This window comes from Pristiophorus japonicus, chromosome 11, assembly GCF_044704955.1.
Source record: "Pristiophorus japonicus isolate sPriJap1 chromosome 11, sPriJap1.hap1, whole genome shotgun sequence".
Taxonomy (NCBI): Eukaryota; Metazoa; Chordata; class Chondrichthyes; family Pristiophoridae; genus Pristiophorus; species Pristiophorus japonicus.
The window spans coordinates 73209178-73230460 of record NC_091987.1 but is presented as its reverse complement, the minus strand read 5'-3'; the positions used below and the strand labels follow the sequence as shown (position 1 = coordinate 73230460).

The window sequence follows — 21283 nt, the reverse complement described above, 5'->3', positions numbered from 1 at the left end:
CTGGGGTGCCAGTTGAGAATGGATAGTTTAAAAGCTGCAGTCATATATTTGTGTTCATAATTATTAACCCCGGTTTCAGATAGAGTTCCAAAACACATCTCGCTTACCAGCTCATGCAACTGCCATTGGTTGGCTATTGCTTGTACCAATTGATTCAATAATGAACTAGGTTATGCAGTCTATTGGTTATTTAAGCAATAAAATCAGAATTTAGATTTCCCATCTGGAGAGGAGAAAAAATTGGGAGAGTGATTGGAACTCCCTGAGCCGAAAGTTTTCAACTGGGGGTTCCCAGACTTGAGGGATTCACAAGATTTGCAGATTCTAGTATTTGTTGACTTACAGAAATGTTGTTTCTATTGCTACACACTAATAATACTAATAAAAAGCATTTCTGAAATTATAGCACTGTTTTTCTTTAAATGGCTGATACTGCTTTTTAGAAGTTAGAATGAGCTCACATAGAGTGGGTCAATATTTGCATGTGGTCCCCACTCAGAATAGTTCCAAAACTGCCTGACGCTACCTAGAACTAGAGAATTACACAAGGAGATGAGACCACGGGCTGCTTAGTGACATTTCATGAATTATTAGGCATGTCTTGGGGAGGGGTGAGAATTGCACCCACTATTCTGGCTTACACGGATTTCAAGAGATTCCATCCTGAAAAAAAAGTCAAGTTGTTGTCAGTGAAATCAGTCAAAATGTAACTGGCCCAGCATGAAGTGAGTTAGACTTTACAATCAGAGTTCAACATTGCTCTTAACTTCTTATCTAACACAGGTCACATAGAAAAGACTCCACAACAGGCATTTTCTTTTGGAAAAAGCAGGACTTTAACTTTACTTACAGAATCATAAAGCTGTTTACATGTTTGACTTGCATCAATCTTCCTAGCAAATGATGCTGTAGGGATAGTGGTATTTAATTCATGGACTATCCTATCATCAATCTGTCGCATCACCCGCAGGGCATCCTATTGATAGGAAAAAAGAAGTGGGTCTGACATGAATAATAGTGGTTAAATTGAGTTTGATGCATTTAGGTGAAGGCCTGTTATGATCCAAGGCTGAATAAAACTATTTATCATTGTTTAATTAATTGTTTTAACGTAAAGAATATGCTAAACCTTTATAAAACACTAGTAAGCCCTCAGCTGGAGTATTGTGTCAAATGCTGGGCACCACACTTTAGGAAGAATGTCAAGGCCTTGGAGAAGATGCAGAGATTTACTAGAATACCAGAGATGTGGGACTTCAGTTATGTGGAAGACTGGAGAAACTGGGATTGTTCTCCTTAAATCAAAAGGTTAAGAAGAGAAATGTAATGCCCTTATTTAAAAAAGGCAGACCAAAAGCAGGAAACTATAGACCAGTTAGCCTAACATCTGTGGTTGGGAAAATGCTGGAGTCCATTATTAAGGAAGCAGTAGCGGGACATTTGGAAAAGCATGATTCAATCAAGCAGAGTCAGCATGGTTTTATGAAAAGGAAATCATGTTTGACAAATTTGCTGGAGTTCTTTGAGGATAAAACGAGCAGGGTGGATAAGGGGGAACCAGTGGATGTGGTGTATTTGGATTTCCAAAAGGCATTCGATAAGGTGCCACGTAAAAGGTTATTGCACAAGATAAAAGCTCACGGGTTGGGGGTAATATATTAGCATGGATAGAGGATTGGTTAACTAACAGAACAGAGAGTCGGGATAAATGGGTTATTTTCCAGTTGGCGAACTGTGACTAGTGGGGTGCCGCAGGGATCAGTGCTGGGTTTTCAACTATTTACAATCTATATTAATGACTTGGATGAAGGGACCGAGTGTAATGTAGCCAAGTTTGCTGATGATACAAAGATGGGTGGGAAAGCAAATTGCGAGGACACACAAAATCTGCAAAGGGATATAGACAGGCTAAGTGAGTAGGCAAAAATTTGGCAGATGAAGTACAATGTGGGAAAATGTGAGGTTATCTTTGGCAGAAATAATAGAAAAGCAAATTATAATTTAAATGGTCAAAAATTGCAAAATGCTCCAGTACAGAGAGACCTGGGGGCCCTTGTGCATGAAACACAAAAAGTTAGTGTGCAGGTACAGCAAGTAATCAGGAAGGCAAATAGAATGTTGGCCTTTATTGCAAGGGGAATAGAGTATAAAAGCAGAGAAGTCCTGTTACAACTGTACAGGGTATTGGTGAGGCCACACCTGGAGTACTGCGTACAGTTTTGGTCTCCGTATTTAAGGATATACTTGCATTGGAGGCTGTTCAGAGAAGGTTCACTAGGTTGATTCCTGAGATGAGGGGGTTGACTTATGAGGATAGGTTGAGTAGGTTGGGCCTATACACATTGGAGTTCAGAAGAATGAGAGGTGATCTTATTGAAATCTATAAGATAATGAGGGGGCTCGACAAGGTGGATGCAGAGAAGATATTTCCACTCATAGGGGAAACTAAAACTAGGGGACATAGCCTTAGAATAAGGGGCCGCCCATTTAAAACTGAGATGAGGAGGAATTTCTTCTCTTGGAGGGTTGTAAATCTATGGAATTCTCTGCCCCAGAGAGCTGTGGAGGCTGGGTTATTGAATATATTTAAGGCAGAGATAGACAGATTTTTTGAGCGATAAGGGAATAAAGGGTTATGTAGAGCGGGCAGGGAAGTGGAGCTGAGTCCATGATCAGATCAGCCGTGATCTTATTGAATGCAGAGCAGGCTCGAGAGGCCAAATGGCCCACTCTTGCTCCTATTTCTTATGTTTCTTATGTAGGTGTTCAAAATAATGGTTTGATACAGTAAATAAGAATAAACTGTTTCCACTGGCAGAAGGGCCAGTAACGTGAGGACGCAAATTTAAGATAATTGGCAATAGAGGGGGGAAAAAATAGGATAATTTTTAAAAATGTAGCAAGTGGTTATGATTTGGAATGCATTGCCTGGAAAAGGTGGTGGGAGCAGATTCAATAGTTACTTTCAAAAGGAATTGGATATATACTTGAAAAGGAAAAATTTGAAGGGCTATAGGGAAAGAGTAGGGAATAGGGATAGATAGTTCTTTCAAAGGGCTCAATTTTCCCCAAAGCATTTTTTTGGCGTACTTGAGTTCCGTCCATTTTTTGGGGGCCCAAGTACGCCCCCAAAAAATTTTCTAAGTTTCCCTGTTGGATTTCTTCATTTTGGCGCAGTCTAACCTGTCCTTTAGTTTTGGGGATGGAGCCTTAATCTACGCCAAAAAGATCGGGTTGCCACGGTAACCAGGGACACAATGCGAGCTGAGGCTGGAAAGTGAAACATAGAGCCAGTTCGCAACACAATAAATCAACTTAAAAACACATTAAAATATATTGCAGCAACTTACCTCCCGATGCTGGTGCCGATCCCCGCCCCTATCCCAGGCCGAAGGGCTTCCCGGTCTGCTTTCCTCACCTCCCGCTCCCCTGCCCGACCCTAGCCCTGAGTGCCTTGCCGATCTGCTTCTGTAGCCCGCTCCGGGTGCCTAGCAGGTCCAGCAACCTCCCCCCACCATCCCTTCCCCCTTGCTGGTGCTATTCCGCTGCCCCTAACACTTGCTGGTCTGCTTCTCTAGCCTGCTCCGAGCCCCTTGCCGGTCCAGCTCCCCCAGCCCAGAGTGCTTTGCCAGTCCCTCCCCTATCCCAGGCCGAATGGCCTCCTCCCTTCGGGTCCCCGCACCTAACTACACCTGAAAGGATTCCTCCCATCCCACGCTCCCCCCCCATCCCTCTGTCCGGGCATCTGCTGCACTTACCTACACCGATTTCTTTAACGCTCCAGAAAGTTTTTCTGCAGAGGCCACATATGATGGCCTCAAAAGAACTGGAATAACTCTCAGCTGGCCAAACTTGCCTAAATGCCCAGAATTGGCGCGGGTGGCTGAAAAGAAAACTTACCTAAAAAATCGTAACTGAGTTACGCTGGTGCAAATTGATTGGGGAAATTGTTTTTTTTAAACTTGGGCCAAAAAAAGTAGCACAAATCACTGGGGAAAATTGAGCCCAAAGAGCTGGCACAGGCACAATGGGCCGAACGGAGACCTACTGTTACTTAAATAAATATATATACTCATTCATTCTCGGCACTGGCAAGGCCAACATTTATTGCCCATGAAAAGATGGTGGTGAACTGCTGCAGTCCGTGTATTGAAACCATTCCCAGTGCCATTAGGTAGGGAGTTCCAGGATTAGCGATGATGAAGGAATATTGCTGCATGTCCAAGTCAGGATAGTGTGTGACTTGGAGGCGGTGATGGTGTTCCCATACACCTGCTGCCCTTATCCTTCTAGGTGCTAGAAGAGGCGGGTTTGGCAAGTGCCGTCGAAGAAGCCGTGGTGAGTTGCTGCAATTGTGCAGCATCTTGTAGATGGTACACACTGCAGCCACGGTACGCCGTGGATGGAGGGAGCGAATATTTAAGGTGATGGATGGTGTGCCGATCAAGTGGGCTGCTTTGTCCTGGATGGTGTCGAGCTTCTTGAGTGTTGTTATAGTTGCAACCATCCAGCAAAGTGGAGGGTATTCCATCACACTCCTGACTTGTGCTGTGTAGATGGGGGAAAAGGCTTTGGGGAGTTAGGAGGTTAGTCACTCAGCCTCTAACCTGCTCTTGTAGCCACAGTATTTATGTGGTTGGTCCAGTTAAGTTTCTGATCAATAGTGACCCTCCTCCCCACCCCACCACCCAGGATGTTGATGGTAGGGGATTTGACGATGGTAATGCCATTGAATTTCAGGGCTTTAAGCTAAATAAGCGGTGGGGGGCGGAGAGGACGATCACAATGGAGAGAAATCTAGAATGCTAAAGAAAAATGAAAAGGAAGCAATGCAGGAAAGTGATTGTGGAAAGGATAGCCAGATTATGTCAGAAAGGGACAGAGCATACAAACAAGAGAGTGCACTAACAAATAGGGTCCAGGTAAGAAAAAAGTGCTAAGACAAATAGGGCTATAGTACAAAATAATATTAAGATGTCTGATAATGTTAAAAAGACACATCTTAAAGCATTGTATCTGAATGCACGAAGCATCTGTAATAAGGTAGATGAATTAACAGTGCAAATAGATGTAAACGGATATGATATAGTTGCAATTACAGAGACATAGTTGCAGGGTGACCTGGGTTAGTAACTGAATATCCAAGGATATTCGATATTTAGGAAGGACAGGCAAAAAGAAAGAGGGGGTGGTGTAGCGTTGTTAGTAAAGGATGAAATCAGAGCAATAGTGAGAAAGGATATTGGCTCAGAAAATCAAGATGTAGAATTAGTCTGGGTGGAGCTAAGGAGCACCAAGGGGCTGTAAACATTGGTGGGATTTGTCTATAGGCCACCAAACAGTAGTAGTAGTGTAGGGGACGGCATCAAACAGGAAATTAGAGATGCATGTAACAAGGGTACTACAGTAATTGTAGGTGACTTTAATCTACATATAGACTGGCCAAACCAAATTAGTAATAATACTGTGGCAGATGAATTCCTGGAGTTTGTACGAAATGGTTTTTTTAGACCAGTATGTTGAGGAGCCTACTAGGGAACAGGCTATCTTAGATTGGGTATTGTGTAATGAGAAGGGGTTAATTAACAGTCTTGTTGTGCGGGGTCCCTTTAGGGAAGAATGACCATAACATGATTGAATTCTTTATTAAGATGGAAAGTGAAGTAGTCCAATCCAAAACTAGGGTCCTAAATCTAAACAAAGGAAACTACGAAGGTATGAGGAATGAATTGGCTATGATAGATTGGGAAGATTCATTAAAAGGCATGACGGTGGATAGGCAATGACTAATATTTAAGGAACAAATGCATGAATTGCAACAGTTATACATTCCTTTCTGGCGTAAAAACACAAAAGGAAAAGTGGCCCAACCATGGCTAACAAAAGAAATTAAGGATAGTATTAGATCCAAAGAGGAGTTATACAAAGTTGCCAGAAAAAGTAGCAAGCCTGAGGATTGGGAGCAGTTTAGAATTCAGCAAAAAAGGACCAAGAGATTGATTAAGAGGGGAAAAATAGAGTATGAGAGTAAACTTGCAAGGAACATAAAAAACAACTGCAAAAGTTTCTACAAGTACGTAAAAAGAAAAAGATTATTGAAGACAAATGTAGGTCCTTTACAGACAGAAACGGGAGAATTTATAATGGAGAACAAGGAAATGGCAGAACAATTAAATAAATACTTTGGTTCTGTCTTCATGGAAGAGGACACAAATAACATCCCAGAAATGCTAGGGAACCAAGGATCTAGTGAGCAAGAGGAATTAAAGGAAATTATTATTAGTAAGGAAATAGTGCTGGAGAAACTAATGGGACTGAAGGCCGATAAATCCCCAGGGCCTGATGATCTCATCCCAGAGTACTAAAAGAAGTAGCCATGGAAATAGTAGATGCATTGGTTGTCATCTTTAACATTCTATAGATTATGGAACAGTTCCTGCAGATTGGAGGGTGGCAAATGTAACTCCAGTATTTAAAAAAGGAGAGAGAAACCGGGGAACGACAAACCGGTTAGCCTAACATCAGTAGTTGGGAAAATGCTAGAGTCTATTATAAAGGATGTGATAACGGCACACTTAGATAATATCAACGGGATTAAACAAAGTCAACATGGATTTATGAAAGGAAAATCATGTTTGACAAACCTACTGGAGTTTTTTGAGGATGTAACTGATAGAATAGATAAGGGAGAACCAGTGGATGTAGTGTATTTGGATTTTCAGAAGGCCTTTGATAAAGTCCCACATAAGAGGTTAGTGTGCAAAATTAAAGCACATAGGATTGGGGGTAATGTATTGGCATGGATTGAAAATTGGTTAACTGATAGGAAACAGAGAGTGGGGTGGCGGGCAGTGACTGGTGAGGTACCACATGGATCAGTACTTGGGCCCCTGCTATTCACAATATATATATATATAAATGATTTGGATGAGGGAACCAAATGTAATATTTCCAAGTTTGCTGACGACACAAAACTAGGTAGGATTGTGAGTTGTGAGGAGGATGCAAAGATGCTGCAAGGCGATTTAGATAGGTTGAGTGAGTGGGCAAACACATTAGCTACCCTCCAGTCCATAGGAACTGATCCAGAGTCGATAGACTGTTGGAAAATGATCACCAATGCATCCAATATTTCTAGTGCCACTTCCTTAAGCACTCTGGGATGCAAACTATCAGGCCCTTGAGATTTATTGGCCTTCAATCCCATCAATTTCCCTAACACAATTTCCTGACTAATAAGGATTTCCTTCAGTTGCTCCTTCTCGTTAAACCCTCGGTCCCCTAGTATTTCCGGAAGGTTATTTGTGTCTTCCTTCGTGAAGACAGAACCAAAGTATTTGTTCAATTGGTCTGCCATTTCTTTGTTCCCCATTATAAATTCACCTGATTCTGACTGCAACCTACGTTTGTCTTCACTAATCTTTTTCTCTTCACATATCTATAGAAGCTTTTGCAGTCAGTTTTTATGTTCTCAGCAAGCTTCCTCTCATACTTTATTTTCCCCCTCCTAATTAAACCCTTTGTCTTCCTCTGCTGAATTCTAAATTTCTCCCAGTCCTCGGGTTTGCTGCTTTTTCTGGCCAATTTATATGCCTCTTCCTTGGATTTAACACTATTCCTAATTTCTCTTGTTAGCCATGGTTGAGCCACTTTCCCCGTTTTATTTTTACTCCAGAAAGGGATGTACAATTGTTTATTTGGCATGTTTATTTGTTGTCTTTTAACACTGCTGTGAAGCACCGTGGGATGTTTTATTACGTTAAATGTGCTATATAAATACAAGTTGTTATTGTTGATGCATGCAGTCCTGTGTTGTAGCTTCACCAAGTTGGAACCTTATTTTTATGTACACCTGGTGCTGTTCGTGGCATGCTCTTCTATACTCATTGAATCAGGGTTGGCTGCCTGGCTTGATGGTAATGGTAGAGTGAGGGATATGCTGGGCCATGAGGTTACAGATTGTGGTGGAATATAATTCTGCTGCTGCTGATGGCCCACAGCGCCTCATGGGTGCCCAGTTTTGAGCTGCTAGTTCGGTTCTGAATCTATCACATTTAACACAATGGAGGATGTCCTCAGTGTCTCCACAAGGAGTGTGTAGTGGTCACTCCTACCAATATCGACATGGACAGTTGCATTTGCAACAGGTAAATTGGTGAGGACAAGGTCAAGTAGATTTTTCCCTCATGTTAGTTCTTTCACCACCTGCCGCAGGCCCAGCCTAGCAGTTATGTCCTAACTCAGCCAGCTTGGTCAGTAGTGGTGTTACTGAGCCACTCATGCTGATCGATATTGAATTCCCCTACCCAGAGTACATTCTGTGTCCTTGCTACCCTCCGTGCTGCTTCTGTTTTCAACATGGAGGAGTACTGATTCATCAGCTGAGGAAGGGTGGTAGGTAATAATCAGTCGGTTTCCTTGCCCATGTCTGACCTGGTGCCACGAGATTTCATGGGGTCCGGAGTCAATGTTGAGGACTCCCAGGGCCACATACCCTCCGACTGTATACCATGTGCTGCCATCTCAGGTTGGTCTGTCCTGCCGGTGGGACAGGACATACCCAGGGATGGTATACTACAGATCAACGCAAAGTAATTTCTGATGTGGACTGATACTTAAGTGGTAGTATAATTGAAAAGTTAGGAGACAAACCAACTCCCAAGCATACTGAAGGTGGGAGGTACAAGACCAGCTTTAGTAAGTAACTTCACACTGCTTGGGTATTGTATCAGGTATAGTGCAATTCTTTAGGCCTGCTGGATACCTGGGCACTTTTTAAAACTTAGTATTGAATCTTTTTAATGCTAGGAAAAAGTGGGTGCTTCTGCCTTCTCCCTTATAGCAGTCAAAAAGTTTCTATGCAATATGAAGCACAACAGAATAGCATCAGCAGTATCATTTGAATATGTTGGCTATGAATGACATTCAGACCACTATCTGTAGCACTAACTCAAACACACAAAGCCTGTATCTTTTATTTCATGAAACTGTCAACTGGAAAGTGCTTTTTTGCCCAAGGATTCAATTTGTTTTTGCAGCCAGAGTCATATTGGTGCTTTACTGTATGTTTTCCCTACACTACACCATTGATCAGAACACAAAAGCAAAATCCCGTGGATGCTAGAAATCTGGAATAAAAACAGAAAATGCTGGAAATACTCAGCAGGTCAGGTAGCATCTGTTGTCTGCCACAACAGAGTTGGAGAGCAGCAGGTGGTTTTGCTTCAAACTTCGAAACGGCTAACCCTCCAACACAACGTGGCTCAGTGAGACAGCCTAAAAGTGAAGGTAAAGAAAGGGAGATGCTAATGGAACAAGCAAGGTTTTTGGTTCTCTGACAGCTCCAGTGGGTGATGACACTGCCCAGCATACGCCAAGCTGCCCTGGGCCAATTTCCCTGGATAACTGACCTCATGCAGTTCCAGAGGAATAAATGTAATAAATTCGTGAGCTGCAAGGTCCAGATGGTTCAGAGAAGTGGTACCCAGTGCAATATTTGTAAAATTTATCAAAAAAAAGTAAAATGTGGGAATTATGGAGCCTCACGCATTGCAATAATCTACCGGTCCCATCCAGGGAGAAAACCTGTGTTGGGGCCTCAACTATTCACAGAATTTATTAATAACTTAGATGATGGTATAGAAAGTAATATATCCAAATTTACCGATAACACAAAGATAGGTGGAATTGTGAGCAGTGTAGATGGAAGCATCAAAGTACAAAGGGATATCGACAGATATTGTGAATGGGCAAAACTGTGAAAAATGGATTTCAATGTAGGAAAAACGTGAGGTCATCCACTTTGGACCCAAAAAGGATAGAACAGGGTACTTTCTAAATGATAAAAGGCTAAAAACAGTAGAGGTCCAAAGAGACTTCAGGGTTCAGGTACATAGATCATTAAAATGTCATGAACAGGTGCAGAAAATAATCAAAAAGGCTAATGGAATGCTGGCCTTTATATGTAGAATACAAGGGGGTAGAAGTTATGCTGCAGCAATACAACTCTCTTTGGAGTAAACAAAATTAATTAAATCGTGCCCCCCGATCTGGGGGACACTCCAAACATTTCCCACGGCCCTTTTTTTTTTGTTTTCTGCAGCAATACAAAACCCTGGTTAGACCACACCTGGAATACTGTGAGCAGTTCTGGGCACCACACCTTAGAGGGAGTGCAGTGTAGCTTTACCAGAATGATACTAGGACTTCAAGGGTTAAATTATGAGGAGAGCTTACACAAATTAAGGTTGTATTCTCTAGAATTTAGAAGGTTAAGCGGTGATCTGATTGAAATTAAAGGGAACAGATAGAGAGAGAAACTATTCCTGCTGGTTGGGGATTCTAGGACTAGGGGGCATAGTCTAAAAATTAGAGGCTGACTTTTCAGGAGTGAAATTGGGAAACACTTTTACACACAAAGGGTGGTAGAAGTTTGGAATTATCTTCTGCAAAGGGCAATTGATGCTAGATCAATTTAAATTGGAGATTCATAGCCGTTTGTTAACCAAAGGTATTCAGGCAAACGGTGGGTATATGGAGTTAGATGGCAGATCAGCCATGATCTTATTGAATGGCCTACTCCTGTTGCCAAACCCCAGGGCATCCGCATTGAACTCCCGGCATTGGTGCTCGGCCCCCGCTGCCCGAGGACGCTCTGGGTCCGAGGGTCAGACACGGGTCTGTCCGCTTGTCCTCCACCCACACCGCGGTCGCTTCAAGGGCGATTCCCGAGCGCACACGGAAACCGCCGCGGTCAGAGCACAAACCGAGCCAGCTGTTTATCAGCAAAGTTGAAGGGGGCGGTTTCGGCCCCCGGCCCTCGGCCCCCTCACCTGAAACTCGGAGAGATCCTGGCAGTTCAGCTCCGCACTGGGCGCCGCCATCTTCCCGCTGCCTCTCAGGAGCCGCTCGGCGGTGACCGACAGCCTCAAACCATCGGCCGGCGCGGGGGAGATCCACAGTCTGCATAATATTACACGCCGCGAATTTATTTTCAATAAAAGCTGCTTCGCCGGAAAGATGCTATTCAGTCATATTTTATTGTGACCGTTCGTCAGAATTGTGCATTTTAAATGTGAAGACTGTTCTTTTGACCCCTGAACCTTGACCCCGAGCGGCTGGTCCTCCTCGTGCTGACCTTTGACCCTGAGCAGCGGGTCTTCCCCAGCCCCCCCACCCCACCCCGGAGTGGTTTCTTCAGCCGGTGGTGGGCTGTGTGGCTCGGCCTGGGGATGTGGAGCTGCCGGCGTGCGGCGGCTGGTGGCCTTCCGCTGGCAGTGTGGTGCCAAGCTGGGGCGAGCGCGATGTTTGGCCGGTCCCTGGGACCCTGGGGTCACTCGGAGTTTGGGGCGCAGCGGCTAGTCTGGTGGGGCAGGCGATGGCTTTCCAGTAAAGCTCAGGACGACAAACATCCAGCACAAACTGGCCCAGTGACACCGCCGAAAAGTGAAGGTAAAGGAAGGGATTTCGGATTGGGCAGCTGTGGGATTCATCGCTCAACGTCCTCTCTGACGACCCTCCTTACCTCTCCCCTTCAGACTACATTCTGGAATAATCACTCGTGTATCATGTTTTGTATTCCACACGATACGCTTTGTAATGTTTCTTGTATTTTCAGTTGTGCTATGAGTACTTTAGTGTGAAAAAGTGTAGTAATTGCTGTATTTTTAGCCTTAATGTGAATTTGTACAAAAAATTTATATTACACACATTTGGTAGATAAGACTATTGTATTTCAAGTGTGAGAGAACACAATGGTGCTGTATACAGTACTCTGAAACAATGTCTGACACTGAAAACGAAAAAAAGGCTTTGTGTGTCGAACAGTATGTTAGTTTGGGATATTAAGTTGACGAAAAGCTTGAAAGGCTTAGGGTGGGCTAAGAGAAAAGTCTCTATTCCTTCAATGGAGAAATTCAATTTTGCTCAACTCCTTTTTAGTTGCTGAGGAAAGTGAAGAACCATTGGTAAAACTTCCAAGGAGGTGATGCTCAATTTTCTATTTAAATCTCTTGTTTTTATTATCTAATCCTCTTGCATTTTTGACCATTTCCATGGAAGGTTTCAGATTTGATTTACATAGGCGTGTTGCATTTATACTTCAGTGAATTCACAAAAATTTAAATTCCAGTTTGCAGATAGATCATGGGTGGGTGGAGGCAGTACAAGCCAGGCGGTCAAGTCAGACGAGTCAACCATTGTAAATTATACTAGATGAACATAAGAAATAGGAGCAGGAGTAGGTAATTTGGCCCCTCCAGCCTGCTTCACCATTCAATAAGATTATGGCTGATCTGATCCTGGCCTCGACTCCACTTCACTGCCCGTTCCCCATAACCCCCGATTTCCTTATCATTCAAAGATCTGTCTATCTCCACCTTAAATATATTCAATGACCCAGCCTCCACAGCTCTCTAGGGTAGAGAATTCCAAAGATTCATGACCCTCAGAGAAGAAATTCCTCCTCATTTCTATTTTAAATGGGTGACCCCTTATTCTGATACTATGCCCCCTAGTTCTAGATTCCCCTATGAGGGGAAACATCCTCTCTGCATCTACTCTGTCAAGCCCCCTCAGAATCTTATATTTTTCAATAAGATCACCTCTCATTCTTCTAAACTCCAATGAGTATAGGCTCAACCTTTCTTCATAAGTCAACCCCTTCATCTCAGGAATCAACCTCGTGAACCTTCTCTGATGCAAGTATATCCTTCCTTAAATAAGGAGACCAAAACTGTATGCAGTACTCCCGATGTGGTCTTAGCAACTCCCTCTGCAGTTATAGCAGGATTTCCCTACTTTTATTCTCTATCCTCCTTGCAATAAAGGCCAACATTCCATTTGCCTTCCTGATTACTTGCTGTACCTGCTTGCTAACTTTTTGTGTTTCATGTCCAAGAACCCCCAGATCCCTCTGTTCGACAGCATTGGGACAATGGCTGGTAAAGTCATTACCTTGTTTCAGATACTTTCAGTGCATATTCACACACAAGATGTTAGGAAGAACTGAATTCTTGCATGCACATTATTAGGTAGTCTGGTTGGGCCTCCATCCAGCAAGGCAATAGTTAGTTTAATGACAGGCTGAATGGCCAGCCCCTGGCCAGGGAAGAAGTGGGAGGTATAGCCCTCAACTTCCTGTACTTGAATACAACAAAAGAGTGAATGTTCAAGGTCAGTTGATAAAGTTTGCTGAGTTAGGCGGGTTGGCCTAGGACAGTTTGTCTTAAGAATGGAGCAGATCAGGCCAATAGTGAGTCGTACTCTCATTTTGTGATGAGGATGACCAAAAGAAAATGTTACTTAGAAACATAGAAAATAGGAGCAGTAGTAGGCCATTCAGCCCTTCAAGTCTGCACCGCCATTTAATATGATCATGATTGATCCTCCATCTCAACACCATATTCCCGCTTTTTCCTCATACCCCTTGATGCCTTTTATTTCTAGAAATCTATCTATCTACCTCTTAAATATGTTCAGTGACTTGGCCTCCACAGTCTTCTGTGGTCGAGAATTCCACAGGTTCACCACCCTCTGAGTGAAAAAAGTTCTCCTAAATTTCCTACCCCGCATCCCGAGACTTTGACCCATTGTTCTCGACTTCCCAGCCAGGGGAAACATCCTCCCCGCATCCAGTCTATCCAACCCCGTCAGAATTTTATACGTTTCAATGAGATCCCCTCTCATTCTTCTAAACTCTAGTGAATACAGGCCTAGTCGACCCAATCTCTCCTCATACGACAGTCCTGCCATCCCAGGAATCAGTCTAGTGAACTTTCGCTGCACTCCCTCTATGGCAAGTATACCCTTTCTTAGGTAAGGAGCCAAAACTGCACACACTACTCTAGGTGCGGTCTCACCAAGGCCCTGTATAACTTAGTCAATATTATAGACAATGGCATATTTTTATTATTTTTCATTACCAGGGGTCCGAAGTTAAGTTACAATGAGGTGAAATTGTCTATAACTTTTATTCTGTACATTCACGAACTGTAAATTAAAACGGTTTACTAACTCGTATCTGATCTCGTCTCACCAAAGTATGAATCAGCCTCCTTTTAGCATGATTGTAGATGCACAAGTGAGGGCATGTGCTAGCATCGTGATATCCAGCTCATATAATGAGGGTCTGATTCTTGCGCCCCCAAGTTACAATACTGTACGCATAGATACTGGGTAATGAAAGTAAATTCCTGATCATGAGCGACATGGGTCCACTTATGGGAGAGACCAGTGATGCTAACTGAAGAGGTTATCTAAGGCAGCCTGAAGTTTATAATGCCTATATTGAAAGAAAGAAGGAAAAATTTGCATTTATATTGTGCCTTTTCAAGACCTTTGGACACCCAAAGTGCTTTACAACCAATGAAGTACTTTTGATGACAGGAAATTAGGGAAGCGTGCAATAAGGGTACAGCAGTTATCATGGGTGACTTTAATCTACATATTGATTGGGCTAACCAAATTGGTAGCAATACTGTGGATGAGGATTTCCTGGAGTGTATAAGGGATGGTTTTCTGGACCAATATGTCGAGGAACCAACTAGAGAGCAGGCCATCCTAGACTGGGTCTCGTGTAACGAGAGAGGATTCATTAGCAATCTGGTCGTGCTTGGGGAAGAGTGACCATAATATGGTAGAATTCTTCATTAAGATGGAGAGTGACACAGTTAATTCAGAGACTAGGGTCCTGAACTTAAAGAAAGGAAACTTCGATGGTATGAGACGTGAATTGGCTAGGATAGACTTGAGAATTATACTTAAAGGGTTGAGGGTGGATAGGCAATGGCAGACATTTAAATATCACATGGATGAACTATAACAATTGTACATCCCTGTGTGGCGTAAGAATAAAAAAGGGAAGTTGGCTCAACCGTGGCTAACAAGGGAAATTAGGGAAAGTGTTATTTCCAAGGAAGAGGCATATAAATTGGCCCGGAAAAAGCAGCAAACCTGAGGACTGGGAGAAATTTAGAATTCAGCAGAGGAGGACTAAGAGTTTAATTAGGAGGGGGAAAATAGAGTATGAGAGTAAGCTTGCAGGGAACATAAAAACTGACTGCAAAAGCTTCTATAGATATGTGAAGAGAAAAGGATTAGTGAAAACTAATGTAGGTCTCTTGCAGTCAGAATCAGGTGAATTTATAATGGGGAACAAGGAAATGGCAGACCAATTGAACAAATACTTTGGTGCTGTCTTCACAAAGGAAGACACAAATAACCTTCCGGAAATACTAGGGGACTGAGGGTCTAGCGAGAAGGGGGAACTGAGGGAAATCCTTATTAGTCAGGAAATGGTGTTAGGGAAATTAAAGGTACTGAAGGCCAATAAATCCCCAGGGCCTGATAGTCTGCATCCCAAAGTACTTAAGGAAGTGGCCCTAGAAATAATAGATGCATTGGTGGTCATTTTCCAACATTTCAAGGACTCTGGATCAGTTCCTATGGATTGGAGGGTAGCTAATGTAACCCCACTTTTTAAAAAAGGAGGGAGAGAGAAACCAGGGATTCATAGACTGATTAGCCTGACATCAGTGGTGGGGAAAATGCTGGAATCAATTATCAAAGCTGTAATAGCAGTGCATTTGGAAAGCAGTGACAGGATCGGTCCAAGTCAGCATGGATTTATGAAAGGGAAATCATGCTTGACAAATCTTCTAGAATTTTTTGAGGATGTAACTAGTAGAGTGGATAAGGGAGAACCAGTGGATGTGGTGTATTTGGACTTTCAAAAGGCTTTTGACAAGTCCCACACAAGATTAGTGTGCAAAATTAAGGCACATGGTATTGGGGGTAATGTATTGACGTGGATAGAGAACTGGTTGGCAGACAGGAAGCAAAGAGCGGGAATAAACTGGTCCTTTTCAGAATGGCAGGCAGTGACTAGTGGGGTGCCACAGGGTTCAGTGCTGGGACCCCAGCTATTTACAATATACCTTAATGATTTAGACAAAGGAATTGAATGTAATATCTCCAAGTTTGCAGATGACACTAAACTGGGTGGCCAGTGTGAGCTGCGAGGAGGATGCTAAGAGGCTGCAGGGGGACTTGGACAGGTTAGGTGAATGGGCAAATTCATGGCAGATGCAGTATAATGTGGATAAATGTGAGGTTATCCACTTTGGCAAAAACAGGAAGGCAGATTATTATCTGAATGGTGACAGATTAGTAAAAGGGGAGGTGGAACGAGAGCTGGGTACATCAGTCATTGTAGGTAGGCATGCAGGTACAGCAGGCAGTAAAGAAAGCACATGGCATGCTGGCCTTCATAGTAAGAGGATTTGAGTATAGGAGCAGGGAGGTTTTACTGTAGTTGTACAGGGCCTTGGTGAGACCACACCTTGAGTATTGTGTGCAGTTTTGGTCTTCTAATCTGAGGAAGGACGTGCTTGCTATTGAGGGAGTGCAGTGAAGGTTCACCAGACTGATTCACGGGATGGCAGGACTGACATATGAGGAAAGACTGGATCGGCTAGGCTTATACCCACTGGAATTTAGAAGAATGAGAGGGGATCTCATAGAAACTTATAAAATTCTGACGGGACTGGATAGGTTAGATGCAGGAAGAATGTTCCCAATGTTGGGGAAGTCCAGAACCAGGGGTCACAGTCTAAAGATAAGGGGTAAGCCATATAGGACCAAGATGAGGAGAAACTTTTTCACCCAGAGAGTTGTGAACCTGTGGAATTCTCTACCACAGAAAGTTGTTGAGTCCAGTTCGTTGGACATACTGAAAAGGGAGTTAGATGTGGCCTTTACGGCTGAATGGATCAGGGGGTATGGAGAGAAGGCAGGGGTGGGGTACTGAGGTTGCATGAACAGCCATGATCATATTGAAAGGCGGTGCAGGCTCGAAGGGCTGAATGGCTTGCTCCAGCACCTACTTTCTATGTTTCTTTGTGTAGTCTCTGTGGTAATGTAAGAAACGTGGTAGCCAATTTGTGCATATGAAGGTCCTACAAATCGCAATGAAATAATGATCAGATAATCTATTTTAGTGATGATGCTCTGGACCTTTCTATTCCCATTGTTTTTTTCCCCCATTTTCCTTTTCTCTTTATCCCTCCCTAACCGTGCTCTCCTGTCATCATGCCGCCTTTCATCTCTCCTCCCTCAGATACTCTGTCCTCCCAAACCCCTAATTACTCTTCCTACTCTCCTGCTGCTGTCGCAGGCTTGACTCCCTCCTACGTAAACCTACAGCTTCCCTTTGTTCTTCTGTTAGCATCCTCCGAAAGATCCACCGTGGCATGCATTGCTGCCTCCTCATGAGCAGCAACCCCAACGGTCCCAGCTGACATTCCCGCCCAGCGTGCCCATTGGGGGCTAACCTTGAATCCTTCCAAACGCTGGCAGTGGGTCAGCCATCACCGACCCTCTCCATATCTCCCTCCAGAATGTCTGTTTACTTGTGAACAAGGCCCTTGCCATCCATGGGCTTATTGTGGATGATTGCATCAACATCGTGGCCCTGATGGAAACTTGACTGAAGGGTGATGATACCTTACCCTTGAATGAAGCCTCCCCATCTGGCAATACTTTCCATCCCGCCCAGACCGCCCTGGTGGCCTTGTGGCTCTCATCACCAAATCTCACCTTGATTTTTTTCGCACCCCCCCCCCACTCCTGGAACTTTCTCCTCCTTTGAGCATCTCACCTTATTCCACTCCTAATTTCTCGTTCTCTACCACCCACCCAAGTACCATAAATGTTTTTGTTACCGAGATGGCTTCACCACTTTCCTCCCTCGGCCTCTGCGCCAAGCGACTTCTCATCCTTGGTGATTTCAACCTCCATCTCAATTCATCATGCTCTCCTCTGAGTTCACTATCTTCCCTTAATCTCTCCCTCTATGTAAACTCCCCAACCCATATTCACGGCTGCCCCCACAACCTTACCATCTCTCGTGGCCTCGTTACTCCCATTGTGTCAATCGCAGATAAAGCCATCTCTGGACCCCTTCCTTGTATCGCTCTCCACTCTCATCCCCCCGTAAACCCCTCCCCAACTTTACTTCCTTCTGTACCGCCCCTGGAAAACACACTCTCCTAATTCTTGCAACTACACTTACGAATCCCAACTGTCCAGCCTTTGGCTCTCCATTCAACATGATATTTCTGCAGCTACTGATCTGCTCAGCCACACCCTCACCAGCACGTTCGATGCTCTAGTCCCTATTAAAACACTTACTCGATCACCCTGGCTGTTCCCCTGGTATGGTCCTCATCTTCGCTCCTTTAAGTCGAAGGGTTGCAGACTTGAACGAATATGGCGGACATCTGACTGGACCGCATAAAGCATTGAGGTCCTGCTCTCGTCTGCCAAAATTGCTCACTTTTCCAGAATCATTCTGGAATGCAAAGATAACCTCTAGCTTCTATTCTCTACTGCTAACCTTTTTAAACCCTTTTCCCCTGTCTTCTCCACCCTCACCTCCAGCAACGTGGACTTATTTGTCTCTAAGATTGAGACTATCCGATCAGCTGCCTCTGCCATTTCCCTTCTTCCCCTAGCCAACGGGGCTAAACTTCCCCTAAAGTTCCCCCCGTCCTAGTCCTGAACTTGTCTTTCTCCAATTTCTCTCCGATCTCCCTCATGACCATTCCGTGCTCATCTTGTCCATGAGACCCACTTCCTGCTCCCTCGACCCTATTCCCACCAAACTGCTGACCAACCAATTTCCTTTTCTGGCTCCCACGTTAGCTGACATTGTTAATAGTTATCTCTCCTCAAGCACTGTCCCCCTCGCCTTAAAATCTGACGTCATCACCCTTCTCCTCAAAACAAACATACCTTGACTGCTCCGTCTTTTGCAAACTACTGCCCCATCTCCAACCTCCCTTTCCTCTCAAGTGTTGTTGCCTCCCAAATCCATGCCCATCTTTCCCGGAACTCCATATTTGAATCCCTCTAATACGGTTTCCGCCCCTGCCACAGTACCGAAACGGCTCTCATTGAAGTGGCAAATGACATCCTTTGTAACTGCGACAAGGGTAAACTATCCTTCCTCCTCCTTCTTGACGTCTGCAGCCTTTGACACGGTTGACCACTCCATTCTCCTCCAACGCGTCTCCACTGTTGTCCAGCTGGGTGGGACTGCACTTGCCTGGTTCCATTCTTATCTATCTAATCATAGCCACAGAATCACCTGCAATGGCTTCTCTTCCCACTCCCGCATCGCTACCTCTGGTGTCCCCCAAGGATCTATCCTTGACCCCTTTCTATTTCTCATCTACATGCTGCCCCTTGGCGACATCATCCAAAAACATAGCATCAGTTTCCACATGTACACTGATGAGACCCAGCTCTACCTCACCATCACTTCTCTTGACCCCTCCACGGTCTCTAACTTGTCAGACTTCTTGTCCAACCATCCAGTACTGGATGAGCAGAAATTTCCTCCAATGAAATATTGGGAAGATCGAAGCCATTGTTTTCCGCCACAAACTCCGTTTCTTAGCCACTGACTCCATCCCTCTCCCTAGCCTTTGTCTAAGGCTGAACCACACTGTGCACAACCTTGGTGTCATATTTAACCCTGAAATATCCATGGCATAACTAAGACCGTCTATTTCCATCTCCGTAACATCGCCCATCTGCACCCCTGCCTCAGCTTATCCACTGCTGAAACCCTCATACATGTCTTTGTTACCTCTAGACTTGACCATTCCAACGCACTTGTGGCTGACCTCCCACGTTCTTCCCTAAGTAAACTTGAGGTCATCCAAAACTCAGCTGCCCATGTCCTAACTCACATCAAGCCCCATTTACCCCTGTGCTTGCTGATCTATATTGGCTTCCGGTTAAGCAATGCCTCGGTTTCAAAATTCTCATAATTGTTTGCAAATCCCTTCATGGCCTCGCCCCTCCCTATCTCTATAATCTCCCACAACCCCCGCCCCAAGGTATCTGTGCTCCACTTGCACTCTCGAGCATCCCTGATTATAATCGCTCAACCATTTGTTGGCCTTGCCATCAGTTGCCTAGGCCTTAAACTCTGGAATTCCTTCCCTAAATCTCTCCGCCTCTCTACCTCTTTTTCAATTCACTCCTTAAAACCTAACTCTTTGACCAAGCTTTTGGTCATTTGCCTTAATTTCTCCTTATGTGGCTATCAGTGTAAATTTTTTTGTCTTAACACTCCTGAGAAGCACCTTGGGATATTTTACTATGTTAAAGGTGCTATATAAACACAAGTTGTTGTTTGGTTGATGGATAAATATTGACCAGAACACCCTGCTTTACTTTGAATAGTGTCATGGCATCTTTTAGGTCCATCTGAGAGGGCACACAAGGCCTTGGTTTAATGTCTCATCCGAAAGACGGTATAGTACTCCCTCAGTACTTCACAGAAGTGTCAGCCTAGATTGTGTGCTCAGATCTTTGGAGTGGGACTTGAACCCACAACCTTCTGATTCAGAGGAGTGATTGCTGCCAACTGAGCCACGGCTAACACATTGGAACATTCGATATTTCATGTTCTGCAATGTTGGTGTAATTTGAACTAGTTTATCAGGGAACTGTGTTCTATGAAAATAAGTTGTCTTTATATTTCTTTCAGAACGCCCAGCTTTCAAATTACCAGGATACAAGCCTTCGGCTTTTGACAAAAAGATGTTGATGTGGACTGGTCGTTTCAAACGAGAAGAGGATATACCAGCTGTGGTTTCGTAAGTGGTGAAATGGGTATGGGATTTTACTGGATGGTGGTTTTTTAAATAGGGGTGTTGGTGCTGTCTTCCTTTGTAAATGTTTCTTTTTATTCATTCAGTAGCCTCACTGCCTGTAACATAGACTAGTAGAACCAGTTGAAAATAAAGTGACAACAGTTGAGATTTGTGCAAAATGGAGCACTGACCTGGTTTGAGCAGTCATTGTGTACTGAAATGTAATTACTGACTATTTGCTACCTAAAAGCAACCAGATTGTCTGTCACCTGGTGCATTGTACTTTATAGACTTCTGACTGCCTGCGACTGCCACTACAAACGTTGTAGTGAGAACGTACTCACAAAGAAGTTGCATGCAGTTGGGGTACTTGGCCAAGGGAGCAAGTAGATTTTTTTCCCAGGGCTATCGCTCCCGCTGGCTCCAAATGTTGGTTCCTATTCCTTGGCTGTCACATAACTGCTGCCTTCCTCACCGGGAAGCTAGAAAGTAAGTACAGATATCCAGCATGCAATTTTTGTTTCTTTCCAGGTGCTCTGTTACTACTTTTATTTCTATATTATATGTGGCATTACTGTCCTTGATTTCTACTGAAACTTCATAATTACACTCGGAAC

At 43.9% G+C, this 21283-nt stretch overlaps 2 protein-coding genes across 3 annotated transcripts in view; one reads left to right on the top strand and one right to left on the bottom strand.

Annotated features, from left to right (window-relative positions):
- mix23 (mitochondrial matrix import factor 23) overlaps positions 1–11116 on the bottom strand; it is a 36595-nt gene extending 25479 nt beyond the window's left edge. The window contains exons 1-2 of one of the 2 annotated variants that reach the window (XM_070893533.1): positions 10833–11116; positions 851–976 (exon numbers count right to left, since the gene is read on the bottom strand). In XM_070893533.1, the coding sequence (XP_070749634.1) occupies positions 851–976; positions 10833–10883 (177 nt within the window). In that variant the 5' untranslated portion in view covers positions 10884–11116. The remainder of the gene's footprint in view (positions 1–850; positions 977–10832) is intronic. The other variant, XM_070893534.1, reaches the window with a different exon arrangement.
- Positions 11117–11143: 27 nt separating this feature from the next.
- LOC139276077 (protein FAM162B-like) overlaps positions 11144–21283 on the top strand; it is a 35212-nt gene continuing 25072 nt past the window's right edge. The window contains exons 1-2 of the mRNA XM_070893532.1: positions 11144–11451; positions 20561–20669. Coding sequence (XP_070749633.1) covers positions 11232–11451; positions 20561–20669 — 329 coding nt within the window. The 5' untranslated portion in view covers positions 11144–11231. The remainder of the gene's footprint in view (positions 11452–20560; positions 20670–21283) is intronic.